This window comes from Eriocheir sinensis, chromosome 67, assembly GCF_024679095.1.
Source record: "Eriocheir sinensis breed Jianghai 21 chromosome 67, ASM2467909v1, whole genome shotgun sequence".
NCBI lineage: Eukaryota > Metazoa > Arthropoda > Malacostraca > Decapoda > Varunidae > Eriocheir > Eriocheir sinensis.
The window spans coordinates 1,980,771-2,004,802 of NC_066575.1; the positions used below are offsets into that span (position 1 = coordinate 1,980,771).

The 24,032-nt window shown below is 44.1% G+C and overlaps 1 protein-coding gene across 3 annotated transcripts in view; it reads right to left on the reverse strand.

The window, feature by feature from the left end:
- LOC126987908 (equilibrative nucleobase transporter 1-like) overlaps positions 1–22,852 on the reverse strand; it is a 28,547-nt gene extending 5,695 nt beyond the window's left edge. The window contains exons 1-7 of one of the 3 annotated variants that reach the window (XM_050845490.1): positions 22,697–22,852; positions 17,212–17,601; positions 14,869–15,011; positions 6,827–6,873; positions 5,474–5,643; positions 3,391–3,511; positions 972–1,121 (exon numbers count right to left, since the gene is read on the reverse strand). In XM_050845490.1, coding sequence (XP_050701447.1) covers positions 972–1,121; positions 3,391–3,511; positions 5,474–5,643; positions 6,827–6,873; positions 14,869–15,011; positions 17,212–17,571 — 991 coding nt within the window. In that variant the 5' untranslated portion in view covers positions 17,572–17,601; positions 22,697–22,852. Of the gene's footprint in view, positions 1–971; positions 1,122–3,390; positions 3,512–5,473; positions 5,644–6,826; positions 6,874–14,868; positions 15,012–17,211; positions 17,667–22,696 lie in introns of those variants that run through there. The other 2 variants (XM_050845488.1, XM_050845489.1) reach the window with 2 other exon arrangements.
- Positions 22,853–24,032: the final 1,180 nt, after the last annotated feature.

Consider the following 24,032-nt stretch of genomic DNA (forward strand, 5'->3'; position numbering starts at 1 on the left):
GTGTATCTCTCACCAACACCAATAACATGACTAAACAACGGCAACAGCATTTACAAGAACAGCGTATACAACACACTCACACAACATAAAATATAGTCTCCGCCAGTTCTTCTCCCCCGCACAGATGCTTTCCATTTACAGGGGCCTTGTCCGCCCTCGTATGGAGTATGCATCTCACGTGTGGGGGGGCTCCACTCACACAGCTCTTCTGGACAGAGTGGAGTCTAAGGCTCTTCGTCTCATCAGCACTCCTTCTCTTACTGATAGTCTTCTACCTCTTAAATTCCGCCGCCATGTTGCATCTCTTTTTATCTTCTATCGATTTTTTTCATGCTGACTGCCCTTCTGAACTTGATAACTGCATGTCTCCCTCCCTCCCGCGGCCCCGCTGCACACGACTTTCTACTCATGCTCATTCCTATACTGTCCAAACCCCTTACGCAAGAGTTAACCAGCACCTCCATTCTTTCATCCCCTTCACTGATAAATTCTGGAACAGCCTTCCTTCGTCTGTATTTCCTCCTGCCTATGACTTAACCTCTTTCAAGAAGAGTGTATCAAGACACCTCTCCACCCGAAATTGACCTCTCTTTTGGCTACTCTTTACTTTTATCTTTTATGGGAGCGGCGAGTTGCGGGCTTTTTTTTGTACTTTTTTTGTTGCCCTTGAGCCGTGACCTTTGATGTAAAAAAAAAAAATCATCAACATCATTACCACTAACAACAGCAATACTTACATTATGGGTATACAACTCACCAACCCAACAGAACAAACAAAAAAGAGAACATCATTACCACAAACAACAGCACCTAATATCCTAACATCTCTCACAAACACAACGGAACTAATAAAAACAACATCCACAACCCAACTATGAAAAACACTCAACAATAACAACCCAACCCAAAGGAACAAACATAGCTATCATCAACCACACCACCATCACCACCAGCCCCAGCCCCATACTCACGGTTGACCCAGACGTTGTAGTTTTGCTGGTACACATTGATGGCGAAGAGGCACACGAAGAACCAGTACTGATGCAGCAGCGAGGCGCCGGACCACAGGCTCTTGGACAGCGGCAGCGAGGACTTGGTGGGTTCAGCCTCGTCCTCTCCGTCTGTGGAAGGATTGATTGATTGATAGTTTAGTGTCGCAGGTAAACAACAAGGGAGAAGGGAGGACCATGCCATCCCAACCCCCAGGCAGGACAGAGTGTGATTATACAACTATTAATACATGTGTAGGCAGAACCATGAAACTAAAAAGATAAAATGGTAGGAATGAATGCACAACAAGGGAGGGGGGAGAGGGTGAACACGTGGAAGATAAAGGTGAAGATGGGTGGACGATCATGTAGGAAAGTGGAAGATGAGATGAGGAGGAGTGAAAGATGAGGAAGGATAAGGGCGGAAGATAAGAAAGGGTGGAAAATATGGTAAAAGAAGGGTGAAGAAGAAGGAGGTTAAAGAGAGATAAGGAGGAAAAGTGAGGCTGAGTGACTGAAGGTGACGGAGGGTGGAAGATGAGGATGAGGAAAGGTGGAAAATGATGGTGAGGAAAGGTGGAAGATGACGGTGGAGAAAAGTGGAAGATGAGGGTGAGGAAAGGTGGAAGATGAGGATGAGGAAAGGTGGAAAATAAAGGTGAGGAAAGGTGGATGATAAGGGTGGAGAAAGGTGGAAAATGAAGGTGAGGAAAGGTGGAAGATGAGGGTGGAGAAAGGTGGAAGATGAGGATGAATAACGGAGGAAGATAGAAGAGGGTGAAAAGGTGGAAAGTAACGGTAAAGAAAGGTGAGAGAGGAGGAAGAAGGAAGATGAAAGTGAAGATGGGTGGAAGATGTGGGTGAAGAAGGGAGGAACCACAGGGGTAAGGAGTCTCGGGAATGGCTAAGCAACAGTCAAAAATTAGAGAAGAAATGCTTTTACTCTCTCTCTCTCTCTCTCTCTCTCTCTCCATTTTTTCCTTTTCTTTTCTTATAATACTGTTTTTTCCTCCTCTTTCCCCTTCTCCTCTTTTCCTGTTTGCATTTTCTTTATCTTATGTATAAAGAATTAAGGCAAAATCAACGAAGGAATATTATACAGAGCCGAGGAGAGCAAGCTTTTTTTTACCATTTAGACTTACATAAAGTGGTTTATCCTTTACGTAAAGCGGCTCAGACACATAGAAGTGGCGTTTATAAATAGTGTAGAGGGTAAAGCGGTGTCCCGACGGCTTATATAAACACACACACACACACACACACACACACACACACACACACACACACACACACACACACACACACACAGAGGCGGCACATCAAAAACAATACAGGTTCTTGAGAGGTATAAATTATGGACCCAGAAGTAGAAGAAGAAGAAGAAGAAAAAAGAAGCAGAAGACGTAAAGGACGCGTATACATATCTATCTATCTATCTATCTATCTATATGGGGTGGGGAGGGTAAATTGCGTGTTCCATTAAAAGGAAATGGTGCTGTCGATGTGGGTGGTACTACATACATATAACATTAATTTGTATCGTCATGAAAGTAATAGCCAAAGTAGTAGTAGTAGTAGTAGTAGTAGTAGTAGTAGTAGTAGTAGGTGCTGGTACAATGTAGTGTAGGCGGTGTCCCCGACGTGTGACAATGTGTTGGTGCTGTGTAATCACCCACCCTGGTGCACGCGTACCCACGAGGGACACGTGAGAAAATCTTTGGGGTAGAGACAGTTGCCAAAATGTTAGTAGTAGTAGTGCAAGGCCTTGTATAAAGCACCTAGGACTGAATTTTTCGTAGTTACAAGAATAGACTTTCACTTTAATCCACACTGATATGTGGCAAAATACCATGCATTAACTAGGAGTAAGTTATTAGAATAAATACTTTTTCCTCATATTCTGGGTGAGCGGGCACATCACCACACAAAGAAAAAGGTTAAAAACCACTGAAATATAAATTGGTCTTAGGAACAACTCGATTCTGAGGCCGGCGTGGCGGCATTGCGGAAAAAATGGCTTTCGTAGATTGTAGAATGTCATTATAAAACTACCAATAAATGTTTTGAAGATTAGTGTCAAATAATGATTGTGTATATTATGTTATATATACCTTGTAGTGGCTCTTTGAATCAGTACTAGATATTTTGTAGTTTTCATACTTGTACACCATGATGTTTTCCCGAGCTGTTCGGAAGAACCGTTTGCACTTTACATAGAGGTTGCGTGACAGGTGTTGGTGGTGTGTGACTTATCACGCGATGGCTGTGTGTGTGTGTGTGTGTGTGTGTGTGTGTGTGTGTGTGACTTATCAGGTGATGTGTGTGTGTGTGTGTGTGACTTATCAGGTGATGGGTGTGTGTGTATGACTTATCAGGTGATGGGTGGGTGGGTGTGACGTACGTGTGTCCGTGACGGGGATGTGGTGCACGGGCATGAGGAAGGTGGCCAGCGTGGTGAGCACACTCAGCGCCGCCAGGCCCCAGCACACGTGGGCCCGCGCGATGCCGGCCGCGGCGGTGTACTGGAGGGCGAGGAGGGGGACGAGGATTAGTATTATTGTTATCAGTAGTATCAGTAGTAGTGGCAATAGCAGTAGTAGTAGTAGTAGTAGTAGTAGTAGTAGTAGGAGGAGGAGGAGCAGTAGTAGTAATAGTAGCAGTAGTAATATTAGCAGTAGTATCAACAATTATAATGACTGAAATAATGATGATGATAATAATAATAATGATAATAATAATAATAATAATAATAATAATAATAATAATAATAATAATAATAATAATAATAATAATAATAATAATAATAATAATAATAATAATAATAATAATAATAATAATAATATCGATAATGATAACAACCATCATGACACCTATAGAATAAGTGAAGTTTCCACTTAGACACGAAAACAAAGTCCATGGCCTTAATAAAGAGAGATATTACTTAAAAAAGATAGAACAAAAACCTGAAAAGAAATAAAAAAATAGCCCTCAATAATATTATAACAAAGAGGAAAACCAAAAAGCTAAACTAAGGAGGTCAGGCACAAAACCTTCACCACAAAAGCTAAATCAATACAGGAGAGACCCGTCAAGGAGCTCCTGGACCCGAACTAATTAACCTTCGTCTCCTATCGGATTCCTGCTGCCATTCCCCTTTAAGGAGGAGCATCAGGCGGCCGTCTCTCATAGCTCCTCATACGTCCCTCGTTCAGGCTTCTTTCGCTGCGAGGTCCGTAAAAACTGAGCTCTCTCGAATATCTCCTGTCCCTATCTTCGTACCTAGCAACTCAATTTCCTCCATCCTTTCTCTCATCTCTGCTCATCTTCTCCCTACTGTCTCTTGCTTCTCTTCCCTTTTCTTCTCCTCGTGTTGTAACTCTCCTACTTTATTCCTCCTTCTTCTCACGCTGTTTCTACTTATCCTCCTTTTCCTCGTTTTCATTCTCATCATCCTTCAATTTCCTCCATCCTTTCTCTCATCTCTGCTCCTCTTCTTCCTACTGTCTCTTGCTTCTCTTCCCTTTTCTTCTCCTCGTGTTGTAACTCTCGTACTTTATTCCTCCTTCTTCTCACGCTGTTTCTACTTATCCTCCTTTTCCTCGTTTTCATTCTCATCATCCTTCATCTCCTCGTCCTTAACCTCTACTTTTGCTGCTTCTCCTCTCATCTTCCTCCTCCTCCTCCTCCTCCTCTTCCCAGCATTCACTCTAATTATTTCTTCTCTTACTAATTATCATGCCCCTCTTCATTTCCTCCTCTTTATGGTCCTCGTATTAACTCTCCTCTCACACTCCTTTACCTTCTTCTTCCTGCTAACCCTTCCTTAGCACCCACACTCTCCTTCTGGTGTTTCTGCTCCTTCATTCCTGCTTCTCCTGACTCTCCTGCTTCTATTACTTCTACTCCACCCCAACAAACGCTCCTACTGCTTTTCCACCTTCTGTTCTTCCTGTTCTTTCATAGCATTCATTCCTACTACTTCTACATCTCCTGCTCTTCCTCACCTTTATAAGAACATCAGAATATAAGTAGACTGCAAGAGGCTGGTAGGTCTATGCAAGGCAGCTCCTGTGAACCTAGCCCCACCTAACCTCACTATCCAGGAATTTATGTAATATTTCTTTATGTATCTATCGTAGTGGCGATAACAACATGACTGTCAAGCCTCTTCCACTCAAGTTCACCTTCATTATACTCTGACCATATTTTTATCGTTACTCCTCTAACTTCTTCTTTCATCTGTATTTCCTCCTGCCTACGACTTGAACTCTTTCAAGAGGAGGGGTATCAGGACACCTCTCCTCCCGAAATTGACCTATATTTCGGCCACTCCTCTAACTCTTTATAGGAGCAGTGAGTAGCGGGCTTTTTTTCACATTTGTTATTTTTTTTTATACCCTTGAACAGACTCCTCTGCTGTAAAAAAGAAAATCCTCAGCACCCACACCTCCTCCTCCTCCTCCTCCTCCCTAGCACCCACGCACCTGAAGGACGAGGAAGAGGGCGGCCGAGGCTGCGTACATCCCTGAGAGCAGCGTGATGGCGGTGGAGCGCTGACGGGGGAAGAGGTCGCCAAGCTGCAGGACGGCCATGCGGAGCTGATTGCCACCCAGGGCCATCAGGATCATGGTGGGGAACAGCCAGTTGGGGGACTCTGCAGGGAGGAGGGGAGAGAGGGGGAGAATGGGAGATTAATGGACTTGAGAGGGAGTCAATCGGGGGAAAAGGGTTTGGGGAAAGGAGTCGATGGGGGGATTAGGGAGTATTGGGTAACCTGATGAGTGTGGGGGTGGGGATAAGGTCATTTTAGGGAGGGATTGGATGGTGGGGAAGCATGATAACTGTAACCTGGTGGAGAAAGTAAGGGGATTATAGTTACGGTGAGGAAACAGAATATAACTGGTTGGGAGACAGGGTTGAGTGTAAGGGAGGGATAATTATGTAAGAAGGAAAAAAATATATAAGGATGAGGAAATGAAGGAGAGGCGACGAGTTATGGTGTTGGTGGGGATAGGAGGGAGAGAGACAAATGGATAAAGAGAGAGAGGGAGAGCGAAAGAAGGAAAACTCTTACTAAATTTAGCATGTGGTGTTCAAAGGAGCTCACGTGTTAAATCCCCAACCCGTCTCTGTTCCTCTCCTTCTCCTCCCTTCCCCTCCCCTCCCCTGCCCTCCCTCTGCTCTACCATTCCCCTCTAGTCCCCATGTCACGAGGTTTTTTTCTCTCATGTTATGTAATGATAATGATTTTCTGCTATGACAGTGGGGCAGTGGTGGTGGTTGTAGTGGTGGTGGCGACAAGGGTGGGGGCATGGTGGTAATAGAGGTTCTAGTGACGGTGGTGGTGGTGGTGGTGAAGGTGTTGGTGTAGAACTGTAGATGACCGTTAATATGGTAGTGACAGTAATGGAAATGGTGGCGGAGGGGAAGTGGCTGTATTAGAGGAGGAGGTGAAGGCAGTGGTATTTACAGTATTTACAGTGATGGTAGTGGTGGTGGTGGTATAGATGGACGCAGATATAGCAGTGGCAGTAATGGTAGTAATGGGGTGGGGAGGAGAACGGTAACATAGGGGGATGTAAAGGCAGTGGTGGTGGTGGGTGGGTGGGAGGGGTTAGGAAAACAGGAATAGAAGTGGAAGTAAAGGCAGTGGTGTAGGTATGGTGGTGGTGGTGGTGGTGATGATGGTAAGGGGAAAGACAGTAACAAAAACAGAAGTAAAGGAAGTGGTGGTGGTGGTGGTGGTGATGATGGTAAGGGGAAAGACAGTAACAAAAACAGAAGTAAAGGGAGTGGTGGTGGTGGTGGTGGTTACAGGGCCAAAAATGAACACTAACCTTTCGTCGTGATGCCCAGGAACAGGAAACTGAGAGTCATCATCGTCCTGTGAAACGGAGATAAAACAAGTGTTAATACCACAAAAACTGTGCTAGATCGGCGTCGCATGACCCTCCAACACCCCCCCAACAATTTATATTATGCAACTAGGGGTCTAAAATGGAAAATACTGAAAAGTAAAGATGGCGCCACTATAAACACTTACCTGTGCCACAACGGGCAGGGGCCGACCATCAGGCCGTACTATGAAGGCCTACCGGCGCCACAGGCCATGACGTAAAAAAAAATATAAATAAAAAATAAAAAATAACAGCTGACTTTGTTTATAATATCATGTTGTAGGGTTCATCAGGGCTAACAAATGTTATTATACAATGTCATGTCTACAATGCATGGGTAAGCCAGGAAAACAACTTGAAGATAACAACAAGAAGATGGACAATCTGTTGATCGGTGTCTGGGACGTCGATAAAAAGGTCATTAGTATCCATATGTGTTGCTCACCCGTTCCATTTAAGAATCCATACCATAAGAATCTACTCAGTTATCGATTCACACATTTCATATATCAATGAATAAATGTATGAAGACACGTGACGAAGATAGAAAGATAAATAGACGAACTTATTAGCATACATACATACATACATACATACAGACAGACAGACAGACAGATAGACAAACATAAAAAGAGACATTTATAAGTGAAAAAGTTTTATGGTTTATTTATTTCATTTTATCACCCCCCCCCCCACACACACACACACGCACACTCTCAACAAGTCTATTTCTACATTGTCAGCTGCTTCTCACATGGTCCCAAGACATCACAACACAACAAGCCTCACTTCCCGCAACGCTTACACAACACCCCCCCACCCACACACCAACCTACCCCCCTAACCCCCTCCACCACACACACATACCTACACCCCACACACACACTCACACCCACAAACATCACACATCTATACCCGTTATTTTTTTACATAATTTTCCTTTCGCCAAGTAAATAAGTAATCGATAACTTTAACACCCTCAACTTTTTATTCCTACTGTATATGCATTTTTTTTTCCCCATAAGTAACTATTATCTTATCTCCCGTCTAAATAACCTTGCTAAGGATTCACATAAAACGCATATATGTGTTATCTGTGTGTGTGTGTTATCAGGCGGTCCTCGTGTCGATAGAAGTGATTCTCGAGTGAGTTATTTCTGAGGTCTTCGTAAACAACTTCCTTTTTCTTTTTATTTGTTTACAGGGAAGGTGGCGGCTCAAGGGCGGAAAATGAAGAAACAAACACCAAAAAAAAAAAAAAAAATAGACCGCCCCTGCAAATATTTCTGAGGTCTTCGTTAACAATTTCCTTTTTCTTTTTATTTGTTTACAGGGAAGGTGGCGGCTCAAGGGCGGAAAATGAAGAAACAAACAACAACAACAAAAACAAATAGACCCCTCCTGCAAATATTGTTTAAGAGGAGTTCAGAGCAAAGCCAGAGAGTATTGCATGCTTACAATTTACCTATTCATTTTTGTATTCCGATGAAATGAGCAAATAGCAATACATCATCAGAGCGTAAAAATATATATGATAGCGGTCAAATATGAATGTTTTAATGACCCCCATGAAGCTGTGTTTAGAGCCAGTAATTCACTTCTTTTATCACCATTTATATATATTCAAACCACTCTTTCTGACTCATCACTCCAAGGGAAGACAAAAATGAAAGTTCAGATGCAGTTTTTAGCTTTCTGGTGAAGGAGTGAATGACTGAGTAAGTATAGACCAGTGGCAGTAGTAGTAGTAGTAGTAGTAGTAGTAGTAGTAGTAGTAGTAGTAGTAGGGAAAATAAACATGAGTGGAGGTATCTTTTATGTAGTAGTAGTAGTAGTAGTAGTAGTAGTAGTAGTAGTAGTAGTAGTAGTAGTAGTAGTAGTAGTAGAAGATATTATTGTTTGGAATCACTTATCACTTTCTTCTTGTCAAAGCTTCTTCCAGTAATTAAATATTTTTATAGACGGCTTCAATCAGCACGAAATCATAGGGAGTAGATATTTTCTGACGGACTGGCGACTTGTATAACAGACGACCGAGTTGATGAGGGTGAACTGATAACCTGGGTGTGGGTGTCTGCGTCGCGGGGACTAAACAGCGTACAGACAGACACGCACAGACTGACTGACCAGGAAAGCGAGTGATTCATAGTTCGGTATTATAAGAAACTTTCGATTCTCACATCAGCTATTTCTAAAGGTCAAAGAAGGGGTCGGTCGTGTACTAATGTGTGTTTCTTTCTTCAGGTTCACGGTACAGAGGAAGAGTCAAACTACCATCAGGGTCATAAAACTACTCCTGGAAATGCCCACAACTCCCACGAAAGCCTTGTCAAATTGGTGTTCTTGAGCGACGAAATGTCTTATATTACGACCCATAGTATATAGTTTCTTCGCCTGTCATATAAATATTTCCCAAGACTATGAAGTAGATTAGATTGGTTCTCATGAGTTGTTGTTTTTTATACTTTCGTGGTGTAGAATGCTTGTCAAACTATCACTAGGCGCATATAACTATACCCATAACTAGCACAACCCTTACGAAAGCCTTATCACGCGTGGGTGTTTAAGCCCCGGGATGATTGAGAATAAAGGCCCTGAATGACGAAGGGATGACGGCGGACAGAACGAGGCCATGCAGTGACGGATGAAAAATAACGATCCAGCCCCTGACAACAAGACCCGTGACCCCGCCGCTAACATTCTGTGTCACGATGGACCGAGAACAGACAGCCTGACACGCACGACACACTATGACGACACTGCCCGACCTCTCTCTCTCTCTCTCTCTCTCTCTCTCTCTCTCTCTCTCTCTCTCTCTCTCTCTCTCTCTCTCTCTCTCTCTCTCTCTCTCTCTCTCTCCAGTTGGGTTGAGGGCAGTTCCTTGACACTTCACTTTTCATTCCTCCGTCGCGTCCAAAACCAATTACGTCTGCTCGCCAATTCGTACGTAACCGCCCATTTAGTACGCACCTCGGGGAGAAACAACGCTGAAAAACTGAGCAGGGCCATAAAAAACGACATGAACGTGAGACTATTAATCGTTTGTATACAGCCTTTGATGTAAGAGGCGGAAGCGACTGAGAGAAGATCGACCGGGGACTTTCCAAACGATCATCCGTGACTTTCAAACTGAGACTTTTTTTTTTTTTTTACAGGAAAGAAAGAAGCTCAAGGGCATAAAAAAAGTGTAGAAAAAGAAGCCGGCTAAACGCTGCTCCTAAAAAAGATAAAAGTAGAAAGTGGCCAAAAGAGAATTAGCTTACACTTAAAAAACAAAACAAAAAGTAAGTGCCTCTCTATTGCTCGCACGAAATTTTACACTAATATAACAAAAAGTCCTATAAAAAAGTCTCAAAAGGCCTTCAGAAACGTAAGAGGGCGAAGGAAAGTGCCTCCATCACAGTTTCGAGTAGCCTTCTTGACCCAAATTTCCCGGCAGTAGTGGCGATGACCTACTTATGACCTCTTGCCCAAAGCTAGTAAGGATATGGACCTAAATAAGACACTAATGATGTACCCGATTAGAGAAGGAACGAAAGCAAGAAAGCTAAGATAACTGACCATGCTGACTGTAAATGGCGTACGCCTTACATTGCTTTAGTATTCATAGTAAAGAAACGGACCTAAGAATAAGCTGCCACAGAATGAACGATAAATGAGAATGAGCAAAAACAAGAGAGAATATTAAACCATGCTGACTGTAACTGGCATATACTTTACACTGATTTCACATCCATGCATTGGGGTACGAATTACTTCTCTCTGGTGGACAGTACACGAAGCAGAACCCCCCCCCCCCCCCCCCCATAACCAGTAGTAAATACATCCCTCAGCACCAGTGACTAATTCATACTGTAGTCATCCCGTGATAAAGTTGATGTAGCAATATTCGACATAAAAGAAACGCCTGGTCACGTCACTCAATTGCAAGGGATGAGTAGAGTGAGTGTGTGTGTGTGTGTGTGGGGAGGAGGGCACTGAAAACGAACTGGGAAAAGACGTTCTTATGTTGTAGTAGTAGTAGTAGTAGTAGTAGTAGTAGTAGTAGTAGTAGTAGTAGTAGTAGTAGTAGTAGTAGTAGTAGTAGTAGTAGTAGTAGTAGTAGTAGTAGTAGTAGTAGTAGTAGTAGTAGTAGTAGTGTGAGGGGACATAATTAGTAACGTCACACGCCTCAAGATGCCGCCAAGCGTGACCTCCATGCAAGGGTTACGTTCTGAAGCTCTTACTCATTCCTCCCTTCCCTTCTCCTTCCCTCCCCATCCCTTCCTTCCCCCTCCCTTCTCTCTCCTCCCTTTCATTTCCTTTCTTTTCCTTTCGTTCCTAAACTTTCCTCTCCTTCCCTTCCCTTCCCTTCCGTTTCCTTCCCCTTCCGTCTCTTCCTTTTCCTCCCCTTCCCTTCCCTACTCTTCCCTTTCATTCTCTCTCCTCCCCTCCCCTTCCCTTCCCTTCCCTACCCCTTCCGTCTCTTCCTTTTCCTACCCTCCCTTTCCCTACTCTTCCCTTTCATTCTCTCTCCTCCCCTTCCCTTCCCTTCCGTTTCCTTCCCCTACCGTCTCATCCTTTTCCTACCCACCCTTTCCCTACTCTTCCCTTTCATTATCTCTCCTCCCTTCCTTTGGCACCATCCATTCTCTCTCCTCACCTCCCCTTCCCTTCCCTTCCCTACCCCTTCCGTCTCTTCCTTTTCCTACCCTCCCTTTCCCTACTCTTCCCTTTCATTCTCTCTCCTCCCCTTCCCTTCCCTTCCGTTTCCTTCCCCTTCCGTCTCTTCCTTTTCCTACCCACCCCGTCCCTACTCTTCCCTTTCATTCTCTCCCCTCCCCTTCCCTTCCCTTCCCTTTTCCCTCGCTAATGGCACCATCCCTTCCCTCCCCTTCCCTATCGTGTAGTATTATTGGTTCCTCGCCAGTAAAAATAATAAAGTAAAAGAAAGAAATAGAAAAAAAATGTCCCCCACATCCTAACGGCCCTTCACCCCCAATCCAGAACCCTCCACTAAATCCAGCAATACTCTCCCTCTCCATTCCCTTTCCCTCTCCCTCTTTCTCCATCCATTACGGTGTGCTCTCTCTCTCTCTCTCTCTCTCTCTCTCCCTTCTTCTTTCCTTGTCTTTATCTTTTTTCCCTTCACCTTGCCTTTCAATTCCTCTTCCATTCCTTCTCCCTCTATGTGGAATATCAGTAAACTTTGCGTTTTAGTGTATATATTCGATGTATTATATTGTGAGAAAATTAGGAAAAATATACAATGGAAATGAGGTAAAGATGAAGCATAAGCACTTTCACCCTTTTGAGATTATAGATGCATATTTGTATTTATAAGTATACACCTAAATTAGTGAATCAAATCAAGGTAAATCAGACTCGACCTCTTCCTCTTGTAATAGTTTCTTGTGTGTGTCTTGTGTGTGTGTGTGTGTGTGTGTGTGTGTGTGTGTGTGTGTGTGTTGTGTGTGTATTGTTATAGTTTCTTGTGTTCTCGTCCCTCTTGTGCTATTGGTCCGTTCTCTCTTCCCTCACGTGCCACTCCCCTCCACCTCCCTTTCAGAACCCTCTCTCCTACCCCCCATTGCCTATCCCTGCCCTTGACTCCTCCATACGACACCTTACTCACTCCTCTATAACCAACCTTCTTCCCTCCTTTTACCCACTTCTCGTGTGCCACTGTCGTCAACCCCGCTCCAGACACTCCTTCCCACTCCTCAACCACTGTTCCTGCCCTTGACTCCTCCACCAGACACCCTTCGTTACTGTGCATCACCCTTAAGCTCCTCTATAACCACCCCTCTTCCCTTCCTCCGCCCCCTTCTCATGTGCCACTGTCGTCAACCCCGCTCCTGGCAAACACTCCTTCCCACTGTCCATGCCCTTGTCTCCTCCACCAGACACCCTTCGTCACCGTGCCACCCTTAAGCTCCTCTGACTAACCCTCTCTTATCTTGCTCCTCCCTTTCTCGTGTGACACTGGTGGCTGCAAGTAAGGAAGACACTGTTACTTCCAATTTGTACTGTGGGTGTTCGTCTTTTGTCACGAGTGGTTGCGAGTGGTTAGGGTACAGAATCATGCGTCCGCTGACCTCTAGAACGTGAAATTATGGTGTCTTTTCTTTCCTTTTGTGTCTTTTGGGTAGAGAGAGGAGAAAACGTGCGGCGACGTCTCTCACGAAGCTCTGAACGAAGGGAATGAAGGACGTTTTTATATTGGGTGAAATGACAGGGTGGGTGACGAAGGACAAGGGATTACACAGTGCATATATCTGTGTGTGTGTGTGTGTGTGTGTGTGTGTGTGTGTGTGTGTGTGTGTGTGTGTGTGTGTGTGTGTGTGTGTGTTTACGTCAGGTTTAGAGTTGAGGTAAAAAGCAGGTTAACTTGGATTACCTGTACTGCTGTATAACCTGTTCGCCCTGAAACACACCCGCCGGCGACGAGGATGGAGGGAGGGAGGGAGGGAGGGAGAAAGGGAGAGCGATAATAAAGAGAGGAAGATAAACTAGGAGAAAAGGAAAGGTCAGGTAGGACAAGTAGGTAGATGGGAGAGATAAGCGAGGGAAGAGAAGCAAAAAAGATGGGAAGGTGAATGAATAGAATAGGAAGGATGTTTGAGGAGAAGATGTAGATAAATTTGAGGGAGGATGGAGAAAGATGCAATGGGCTAAAAAAAAAAAAAAGGAAAAAAAAAAAGAGGAAAGAAGAGGATGATAAAAGGCATAGTGAAATGAAAGGAAAAATAAATGCATATGAAATCTAAAAATGAAGAGTACAGGTATAATAAGCACGATAACAATGATAACAACAACAAAGAAAATAATGTTAATGAGAGTAACGAATGCTTCAGCCGCCACAGACCCCTCCCTCGTATCTACCACCGTCAACACCGATGATAAGAGATAGACTTAACAGATACCGACGAGTCAAGGGCAAGAGTGATGATCCCAAACAGCGGCAGAGCAGGTTGGGTGAAGACGATAGAAGTGAATAACAAAGACGAACAGGAATTGTGAACGGAAAAACTTGAATAGGAAAATATGAAGAGTAAAACGTGGAGAGGAAAAGTAAACATGAAACCTTGAATCGGATTTTTTTTTGTGTGAGGACTTGTAAAAAAAAGGAAAGAAAAACAAGAAAACGAATAGGTAAAACTTGAAGAGGAGAATAAAGGAAGAAAGAAAGAAAAAAGAAAGAAAATAAGAAGGAAAGAAAGAAAGAAAATATAGAAAAATAGAAATAGGAAAAAAAGGTTGAAAAGAATATATATCAAGAGAGAGAGAGAGAGAGAGAGAGAGAGAGAGAGAGAGAGAGAGAGAGAGAGAGAGAGAGAGAGAGAGAGAGAGAGAGAGAAATTAGTTACTACACAGGATGATAGCCACTAGGGTAGAAACAAGTGTTAATACCACAAAAACTGTGCTAGATCGGCGTCGCATGACCCTCCAACACCCCCCCAACAATCTATATTATGCAACTAGGGGTCTAAAATGGAAAATCCTGAAAAGTAAAGATGGCGCCACTATAAACATTTGCCTGCAACACAACGGGCTGGGGCCGACCATCAGGCCCTACTATGAAGGCCTACCGGCGCCACAGGCCAAGACGTAAAAAAAATAAAAAATAAAAAACTGACTTTGTTTATAATGCCATGTTGTAGTCCATTAGGGCTAACAAATGTTATTATACAATGTCATGTCTACAATGCATGGGTAAGCCAGGAAAACAACTTGAAGAAAACAACAACAACAACACTAAGAAGATGGACATTGGACAATCTGTTGATCGGCGCCCATAAACACACAAAATAATTAACGACAAATAAACTAACCGACAAAATCAAACACAAAATCACACACACACAAAAAAAAAACACTCCATCAAAACAAAATAAGCCAAAACAACCAAACAAAAAAAATCCCCCAAAACTTCAAAAACAAACAAACAAACAAAAAATAAATAAATAAATAAAACAACTAAAACACCATCAATTACTCACCCACCCGATATTCTAGTGACCCTAAGACCGGCATGGTGTAGAAGGTAGCCGATCAAGATTCCCGTCAGACTGTAGCAGCCCACGGTGATGGTGTAGATGAGGGCGAAGCGTTCGTCCTGCGGCCCGCACTGCTCCACGCCCACCTGGGAAGCGCGGGGGGCAGGTGAGAAGGGGGAGAGGGACGCAGGTAACAGGGTGATCAAGGAAAGGGTTAAAAGGAAGATGGGGTGTGATGGATGGGTGGATGGGATGTGTGTGTGTGTGTGTGTGTGTGTGTGTGTGTGTGTGTGAGAGAGAGAGAGAGAGAGAGAGAGAGAGAGAGAAAAGTGAGAGAGTAAGGCCTATCAAAAAGCAGACTCATACCTGACACACACACACACACACACACACACACACACACACACACACACACACACACACACACACACACAAAAGAGAGCTCATTAATATCCTCCCCAAGCAACCATTTCCATCCCAACAACCAACTTTAAATTTCTCTCATTATCTTCTCCTTCAACATCATCAGATCAGATCAGATGTAGTCCCGGGATACGCCTTTGCAACGGCTCCCGGATTTTCTTTTCACTCAATGTCAATGTTCTCATGTTTTAACTCTAATTTTCTTTTTCAATATTCACTTGACATCTAATTGTTGTTTTTCCCACTGGTTTTGCACATGTGTTTTAGGCTTCTGAATTCTTTGTCTTTCCTTCCAGAGTTTTTTTCAAGTAATTTTTCCTTTCTTCTATTTTCTCACTTCCTTTATTGCTATTTTTCAGTAATCATCTTAATCTCCCAACAAAACAAGGACGAGAGAGCATAAAGGAAAACATCACCCCCGAACACTGAACACCCAAACTAACCACATGCACGTGAACTTTCAGGATAAGAGAGGAGGAAAGTGTTAGGCATATGAGGGCGGGACATGGCAACACCTTCACTCTCTAAGCCCATTATTCTGCGGGGCGTGTTTTTTTTGTGGTGGTGGTGGTGGTGGAGGCCGGATGGTTAGGAGCAAAAAGCATTCCATGTAATAAATCTCTTCTCGCCTCTCCTCCTCCTCCTCCTTCTCCTCCAGATGCGTAATGGGTGGACGGGTGAAGGGAAGAGGAGGAGGAGGAGGGGGAGGAGGAAGAGGAAGGCTGAGGGAAGGCCGAGGAAGCTAAGGAATTAAAATACAATGGCTTTCCACGGAGATGTTACCACTCTCTCTCTCTCTCTCTCTCTCTCTCTCTCTCTCTCTCTCTCGATATGCTCCTCCTCCTCCTCCCGGTTGCCTAACATTACATCATCTTATTTAGCCTCTTATCTGTCTATGTATCCGCTCAAGAACGATGATACATGTAAACTGTTAACAAAAACCCGTACCCAGGGAGGAAAGTCTGATGGTGAAATGGACGTGAGATGTGTGATAACTACTCTTACGATCCTCACCTTCACTACTATCGCTACTACTACTACTACTACTACTACGACTGCTACTATTACTACAACCACCCCTGTCTCCACCACGAATACTACCACCACGACTACCGCTACCTCCCCCCTTACCACCAAAAACAACTGCAATTACAACTAAAACTACTACTACTACTACTACTACTACTACTACTACAGCGTCATTGCCATTACTATCATCACATCGGAGAGGACAAATATCTAAATGACATCACAAGGTCTGACAGCATCACACATCCCTTGCCAAGAATAACGGATTATCAACATCATGTGACACACTCTCTCTCTCTCTCTCTCTCTCTCTCTCTCTCTCTCTCTCTCTCTCTCTCTCTCTCATGCTCCCTCACGTTTCTCAACTCATAGCCTTCCTGAAATCCTTTAACTCATGCTTTTTAATACTTTCCATGACACTGAATTTCCTCTTATACTCCCTGACCTTGCATATTTTCCTCCCCTCCTTTCATTCCTTATATTCATGTTTTTGTCTCATTCCGTCTTACTTTCTTTCTTCCCTCATGCCTCTTCACGTAATTTCTTCTTCTTTTGCTCTCCTCTATTTTGGTTTTCTTTTTTTTATAATTTCACGGTTATTCATTTCTTTCTCATTCACTATTTCTTTTTACTTATGCTCTTTATGTTCCTTTATTCAGGCACACAAATTTTTTCTCACCGTCTCTCGTTACTCAGACACCATGCTTTCTCACACACGCATGCATACAGTACCTCATTCACGATCTTTCCTAACTCCTCTACCATTTTCTCTTCTTCCTTTCCCTCGACTTACCTTCTGGCTCATAACCCCTACCCTCGCATGCATACATCACCCCTTTCACACTCTCTCCTAAAACCTCCACTCTTTTCTCTTCTTCCTTTCCCTCAACTCACATTATGGCTCTTGGAGATGTCGTAGGAGTTGTTGAGGGAGTAGCAGCGGGTGTTGTTGAAGATTGGGATGGGCGGCGGGGAGTCAGGGCCGATGAGAGCCGTGATGTTGAGGGGCGAAGAGGCGTTGTAGGCGGACGAGGGAGACGAGTGACCGTGGAGCGAAGGATTAGACGGGGACGAAGACGAGGATCCCCCATCACATAAGTCACTGTACAATCCTTCGACTTTGAGGACGTGGACGAGTTGGGGCCATCCGAAGACTGTCCCGGCGAAAAGCATAGACTCCAGGATCCCGACCATGAAGATTACAACCCTTCTCACGGGGGAGATCTCGAGGTGCGGGGATTGACGACACGCCATGCTGTGGGCTGGGGGCGGCACCTCAATGGACTGAAAGGCAAGGGCGTACTGTGAGTGAGGTTGTCTGTATACCTGGCCCGTGCTGTCTCACCTGTGTTTCAAGAATGTGTGACGCGATATCCGTGTGGAGATAAGATTAGATAGTGTGTAGGGGAGTGGTGAGTTGCATGTGTGTGTGTGTGTGTGTGTGTGTGTGTGTGTGTGTGTGTTCATTTAGCGTGTAGCGTTTCGAAATAAGCAGGAAATGTTTGAAGGTTATATATCAGGAAAAGTATCAAGGATTACACTACAATCTTGCTTTGCTCCATAAAGGAATACAGTAGAAATATATTTGTACAAAAACTAAAACGAATGAGTGAAGAGGAGGAGTATGAAGAAGAAGAAGAGTATGAAGAAGAAGTAGAAGAAGAAGAAGAAGAAGAAGAAGAAGAAGAAGAAGAAGAAGACGAAGAAGAAGAAAAAGAAGAAGAAAACAACAACAACAACAACAACACAGGAAAAAAACACATCACGGGGAGGACCTGAGAGAATAAAATACACCCTTATTATCTCCTTTATCCGCCCCTCATCATTGCATCATGAACACAAAGAGGGAGAACACGCTGAGAATTAAGTGACCGAAACTTTCCTCTCCCCTACATCTCCTGCTTACCGAGCTTCGTAACCCCTCACACGCCTGAGACGCCTCATTCCCCAACAGCCCATTGTCTCCTAGTCGTTGTTTACAAATTATACTTGGAGGTCCCTAAGACCCCATAGTTGTCCTTGCCTTTGCTGCCCAACAGATTTCTTTGCCGTCTTTCACAGCCTCTCGGTAACCCCAACATGAATGGTCCACAGTCTACAGTAGCCCATCCTTTCTACGTACAGTATTTCTCATAGATGAATGCAGGTTAAATAAAGATAACTACAAGAACTGGTGTACTAATAATTTTGGATGAATGAAACATGTTTGATAGTCATTTTGTGAGTAACAATGTGACAAACATCTTTAAGAATCAGATTAATTCATGGATAGGATGGATGGGTGGCATTAGGGTTTGAGGATTTAAGAACGTTATTAAATAATCCCCCTGAGCTAGATAATCAAGATCATATGACTCTGCGTGGGTTACAAGAGAGCGCTCGTTGCCTCTTTCACCGAGAAATTGGGACTGAACGTGGGAGGCAAGCACCTAACCCGACGAGCTAACCGACCCCGCTGGTTAGAGGCCTCCTCACAGCACCATTCTTCAGCCTTATCGGTATAGCATCTCAGTACCCCGCTCTCAGTGCCCGCAAGTTATCGGTCTAAATCCCATCATTCGCCAAGGCGAGAATATCCCTTTTCACTGCTCAGGCAGCTCTGGTGACAGTCATGACCCTTCCCCCTCCCCCAGCTTAATCAACGGCATCTTGAAATCCACCCAGGCCCGTAATATTCATCCGCCCCCAACCCTCCCTGTCATCCCCACGTAACCCGTCACCGACTCATCCAGGTGCATCCAGGTGTGCTCAGGTGCGCCTCGCGTGAGTCTTCTGCAAGTCGTTACCTGTTGGTTATATATTTTTTACATGCCCTGACATTAACTGCCCTAAATTTTGAAATTTGTTAAGCAAACCTCGGCTCGAACAACAATGATGTAATTGAAGGTAGCCATTGTTTTATATATATATATATATATATATATATATATATATATATATATATATATATATATATATATATATATATATATATATATATATATATATATATATATATATATATATATATATATATATATATATATATATCTATATATATTGATTATAACTACAATGGTATTTGTAACTGCAATTTCACCCCAAAATTCCCGGCAGTATATCATACGTATTCCCAAACACTCGGAAAAAAAAAATACATATACACATCTTTGGGCACGTTAGGTGTTTGTTAGTGCGCCTGAAGGAGTTGTGGAACATTAAGTGAGATGTTACTGGAGTCCTTTAGGTGAGGCGGCCTGGCGGAGGTAATGTGTTTCGTTAAGACTGGTCATGCATTTCACAGGAAGGCCAAGCTGAGGGCAGCAAGTAGAAACACGGAGTAGGATTCTTAGTTCCCAGAAGTCTAGAAATGAACTTAGACGATTTTTTGTGTTTGTAAATGAGCGCGTGGCAACTATAAAATTTAAGATAAATGAAAAATACTCCTCCGGCTCAGCGGAAGGCGAGTCATTGTTGTGGTGTGTTGCGTCTCACTGGTTTGTCTTTATAGTGCTTCTGTGAGGACTCCCTAAGCCCTCCTTGTCCCTGGTCAAGATTAAATAAGCTGTGGGTACGATCCTCCCTTGTTACTTGTTACATCGCCCCTCCTTGACAAGCACGCTCTTTCCTTGCTTCCATCAGCTGTACTCTCGCCCCTCACAGACATTTCCTTATAGATGCGGCACCTTCCCACACAGGCACCCTTTCCTTATATCTGTTGTACCCCTCATTACTCTCTCTCTCTCTCTCTCTCTCTCTCTCTCTCTCTCTCTCTCTCTCTCTCTCTCTCTCTCTCACACACACACACACACACACACACACACACACACAGCGATAGGAATGAGTTACGTGGTGTTCTGACGCTTGTCTCAGCTGTTGGCACTGCTGACACTCCCTTGGCACCACCGCGCGGCACAGGAAAAACTTGGCAGCGTGCCATCACCACTCACCAGGCACTCCAGGCACATCACCACGCCTATGAACAGGATAACTCTGCCACCGATGACCTTTTATGAGACAACAACATTCGTGGGTAGGTCGTTAAAGGGTGAAGGTCGATAGGGAGAAAAAAAAAAACGCATAGAACCTGGTCCTTGAACCCACCATGCGCCGACAACGTGATTGCTACCGTGAGAGGCTGTTACCTGTGTGTGTGTGTGTGTCGGGGGGGTAGTGGGGTGGAGGAAGGAGGACGCACCTGTACCTCATTCCTTGACAGACCCACACGCAACACTTCCACTTATCCAACACATATACTTGTCGGCCAAACTAGTCAAGACACTCAACTCATCGCTTTAACCAACTTGCTTTTTTTTTTCTTATGTCTCAGTTGTAACATTCACTCGACACACTTCCTTTTCCAACTTAAGCCGCTCAACGCACTCAGTTTCTTCTTCCAGTATGCTCTTCTAGGTATAGAATTTTAACTTTCACTCGACGGATTTTTTTCTCAATCAAAACACTTTCAAAACCACTCATCATACTTTCATCATGTACGCAGCTACTATCATCTTATACTGCCATCCATGTACCCAATATTTGTTTTTATCATATTTCTCAGACTTTCACATTTACTCAAGACAAATTTTCTTCCTTCAATCCAGCAACTCTATCACACCCACGCAGCCTCACCATAATTATTAACATACTCGCTTTACTAAACACTCAATTATCAACATTACATACCACAAAACAACATATCCACAAAATACTCAATGCAACATACCACAAAATACTCAATTAACAACAAACCATATAGCCACGCAGCCTCTCCCTAATCCTGAACATACTCAATTTACTAAACATGCAATACTGTCTATCCTCCTTCCCCCAATACTCTTTTCTAGTCACCAACTCTCACCGCACCACGTTATCCTCTTTCAGGCAACAATTGTACCCCTCCGGACACGAGCTTTACCTAACCATTCTTTTTTTCGATCGTCTCAAGGTTCCTCATGCAATGCCCTGTCCTAGCTAACACACACACACACACACACACACACACACACACACACACACACACACACACACACACACACACACACACACACACACACACACACACATCACCTTGACGTAAACAAACAAGCACAATATCCTGACCTTACCCAACACACAAACACACATACAGAGCCACTGACCGTACCCAACAAGTATACATCCTCTTGACCTAAAATAAACATACCCAACAAACAAACGGTGCCTTGACCTTACCCAGCACACACTGACCTTACTCAACTTACGCTCGTGGCGGTCTTAAGAGATGGCTCAGTAAAACAACACAACTAAGATGACTTGCAAATCAGTTTTCGTAGTACCGTAACACAAATATTTGCAGTCTTGACATGAATCTTACACCCCCGCAACGCTGCTCTGGATCACATGGTTCTCAGTCGTTGTTTTATAAGCGTATATTTACTGTTAAAACTATATGATGATGATTTTAGGAGCAGTAAATAGCGGGCTTTTTTTTTTTTCATTATTGTTTTCTTTTTCTTTTTTACGCCCTTGCACTGTCTCCTCTGCTGTAAAAAGACACCTATACTGACTTGCACCGCATTTTTGCATTGATATTTGGCGTTTACTCCTTACGCATCACAAACACGCTTCAAACAACACACACATGACTTACACAACACAAACGTCTTCCTCCAACACTCATCTCGCTCACTCAACAATGAAACTCATCTTACTCAACTCACTCATTCGCAGTAACACACCTGACATGCAACACACACACACACACACACACACACACACACACACACACACACACACACACACACACACACACAACACTCGCCTGTCAATATCACAACGAAAAGCCTTGAATGTCTGCAGTCTTCTATTGTATTACCTTCTTTTTTTCACTTTTTTTTTCAAGGTAAACCATGAATTAGCTTGGTTCACTCGCCTCATGCGCAGTCATTGCATTACGTCAGTCATTCCTCGCGTTTACGAAACTTCAAAACCGTGACAAACACAAGGATGAGGTTCCAATACATGAGGGAGAGAGAGAAACGTCAGAAGCAAAAGAACACATCACAACCTTATTATACCAAGAAGGAAAAACGCTTCTCTCGACAATTATATCTTATTGCACGTGTTACAGAGAAGGCCAGGTAGGAGGGGAGTAAAGGGAGGGAGGGAGAAAAGCAAAGCAGAGACAAACAAGAAGCTCATAAGTTCTTAGTATTTCATCTTCATCGCTTTCACACTTAACACACCGGTAAACACACAACTCTCACCCGAACCTCCTTACAGCAATCATATCTCACCACGCGTGTTGCACTGAGAGGAGGAAGGGAGAGGGGAAGGCAAGGCAGAGAGAAACAAGATCACAAGTATGTCGTCTTCATCGCTCTCACACTCAACACACATTGAAGCACAAAGCTCTCACCTGAACCGGCGCGTCGGCTTGAATCCAGGTGTGTCACGGGGCGGGTGCCGGTCCCAGTGAGGAGCGAGGCGGCGGACGGCGTGTCTTCCTCTGGTGTGGCCGCGCGCTGCCGCTGAGTGCTGTCTAGCCAGGCTAGGGGTTGGCAGAAAACGATTCCAAAATCGATTTTGTCGAGTCTACCTTGGCGATCCCGGAGTCGACTCCCATCCACAGAAAATCGACTCTGCCTAGGGTGACTGCTGGTACTGACTGAGGTGGGTGCGGTCGCCAGCCGCGCGACTCCCGCGGCCCGACTCACGAGGGCCCTGGGATCATCGGCCGTTTTCTTAAACTGTAAACTGACTCATAATTAGGTTAGGCTTTCCCATGCTGTATTTCATACTAAAACAACATTGCAGTCGGATGGTTTCCTGTGCACAACCGGACTGTCTCTTATCTGCTTCACTAGAAACCGTTTTTGTGCATAAGTAAGCAGGGTGGTCTAGTCTCTCATAGCCATTTTTAAACAGTGCGCCGCTAGTTGATACACAGATCAGCCAACCTACTAGGGCGGGAGCTATTAACCTTTGCGAATTCTCCGCAATTCTGTGGTATGCTGGGTCCCGACTGTGGCTGTCTAGCTAACAACACACTGCTGGGTGTGCGAGTGTTTAAGAAATCGAAACATAACTTTCGGGTGCTAACACACCATAGTGGCGTGTTGACCTACGAAACGAAATTTTATAAGTTTAAGAAAACGGGGGCATGACTCGAGGTCACGTGCAGTCGGGCCTGGGTCAGCCCGGGCTCGCTCATGCTCAGACTCAGAGCAGTATATTAAAACGCCAGAAGGATGGGCGTATATAGAGTGATGCCATTTTAGTGAAAGAATGGGGTGAGTGAGTATGTGGTTCGATCTATATATTTCAAGATTTATTAGAGGGGTTTGAAGGTGTACTGTATACGTGTATTGACCTTAAATTGCATGGAAACTAAAATTTAGGTTATATTCTCCATAAAAATTGTTGAAAAATGAAAACCCACTCGGTAAGCAACAGCGGGCGGACGAGCCTTCCAAATACCAGGTCCACCCAACGTCAGGAATGACAACAGGCCGCACTCAAGAAGATCGACTTTACCCAGCCTAGCGAGCCACTGACTAACAAACACACTAGTGGTGATGAATGAACACTGCAGGGAAAAGAATCGTTTTCGGGATTGAGTCTTGTGAGTCTGCCCGCTCAAAGAGCCGATTTTGTCGATTCCAAAATTAGCGATTCTTGCCCACCCCGCTAGCCCGGCAATACTGTTCTCAGCGTCGCGGCAAGCGGTTGTCGATACCAACTCCCGTACCTAT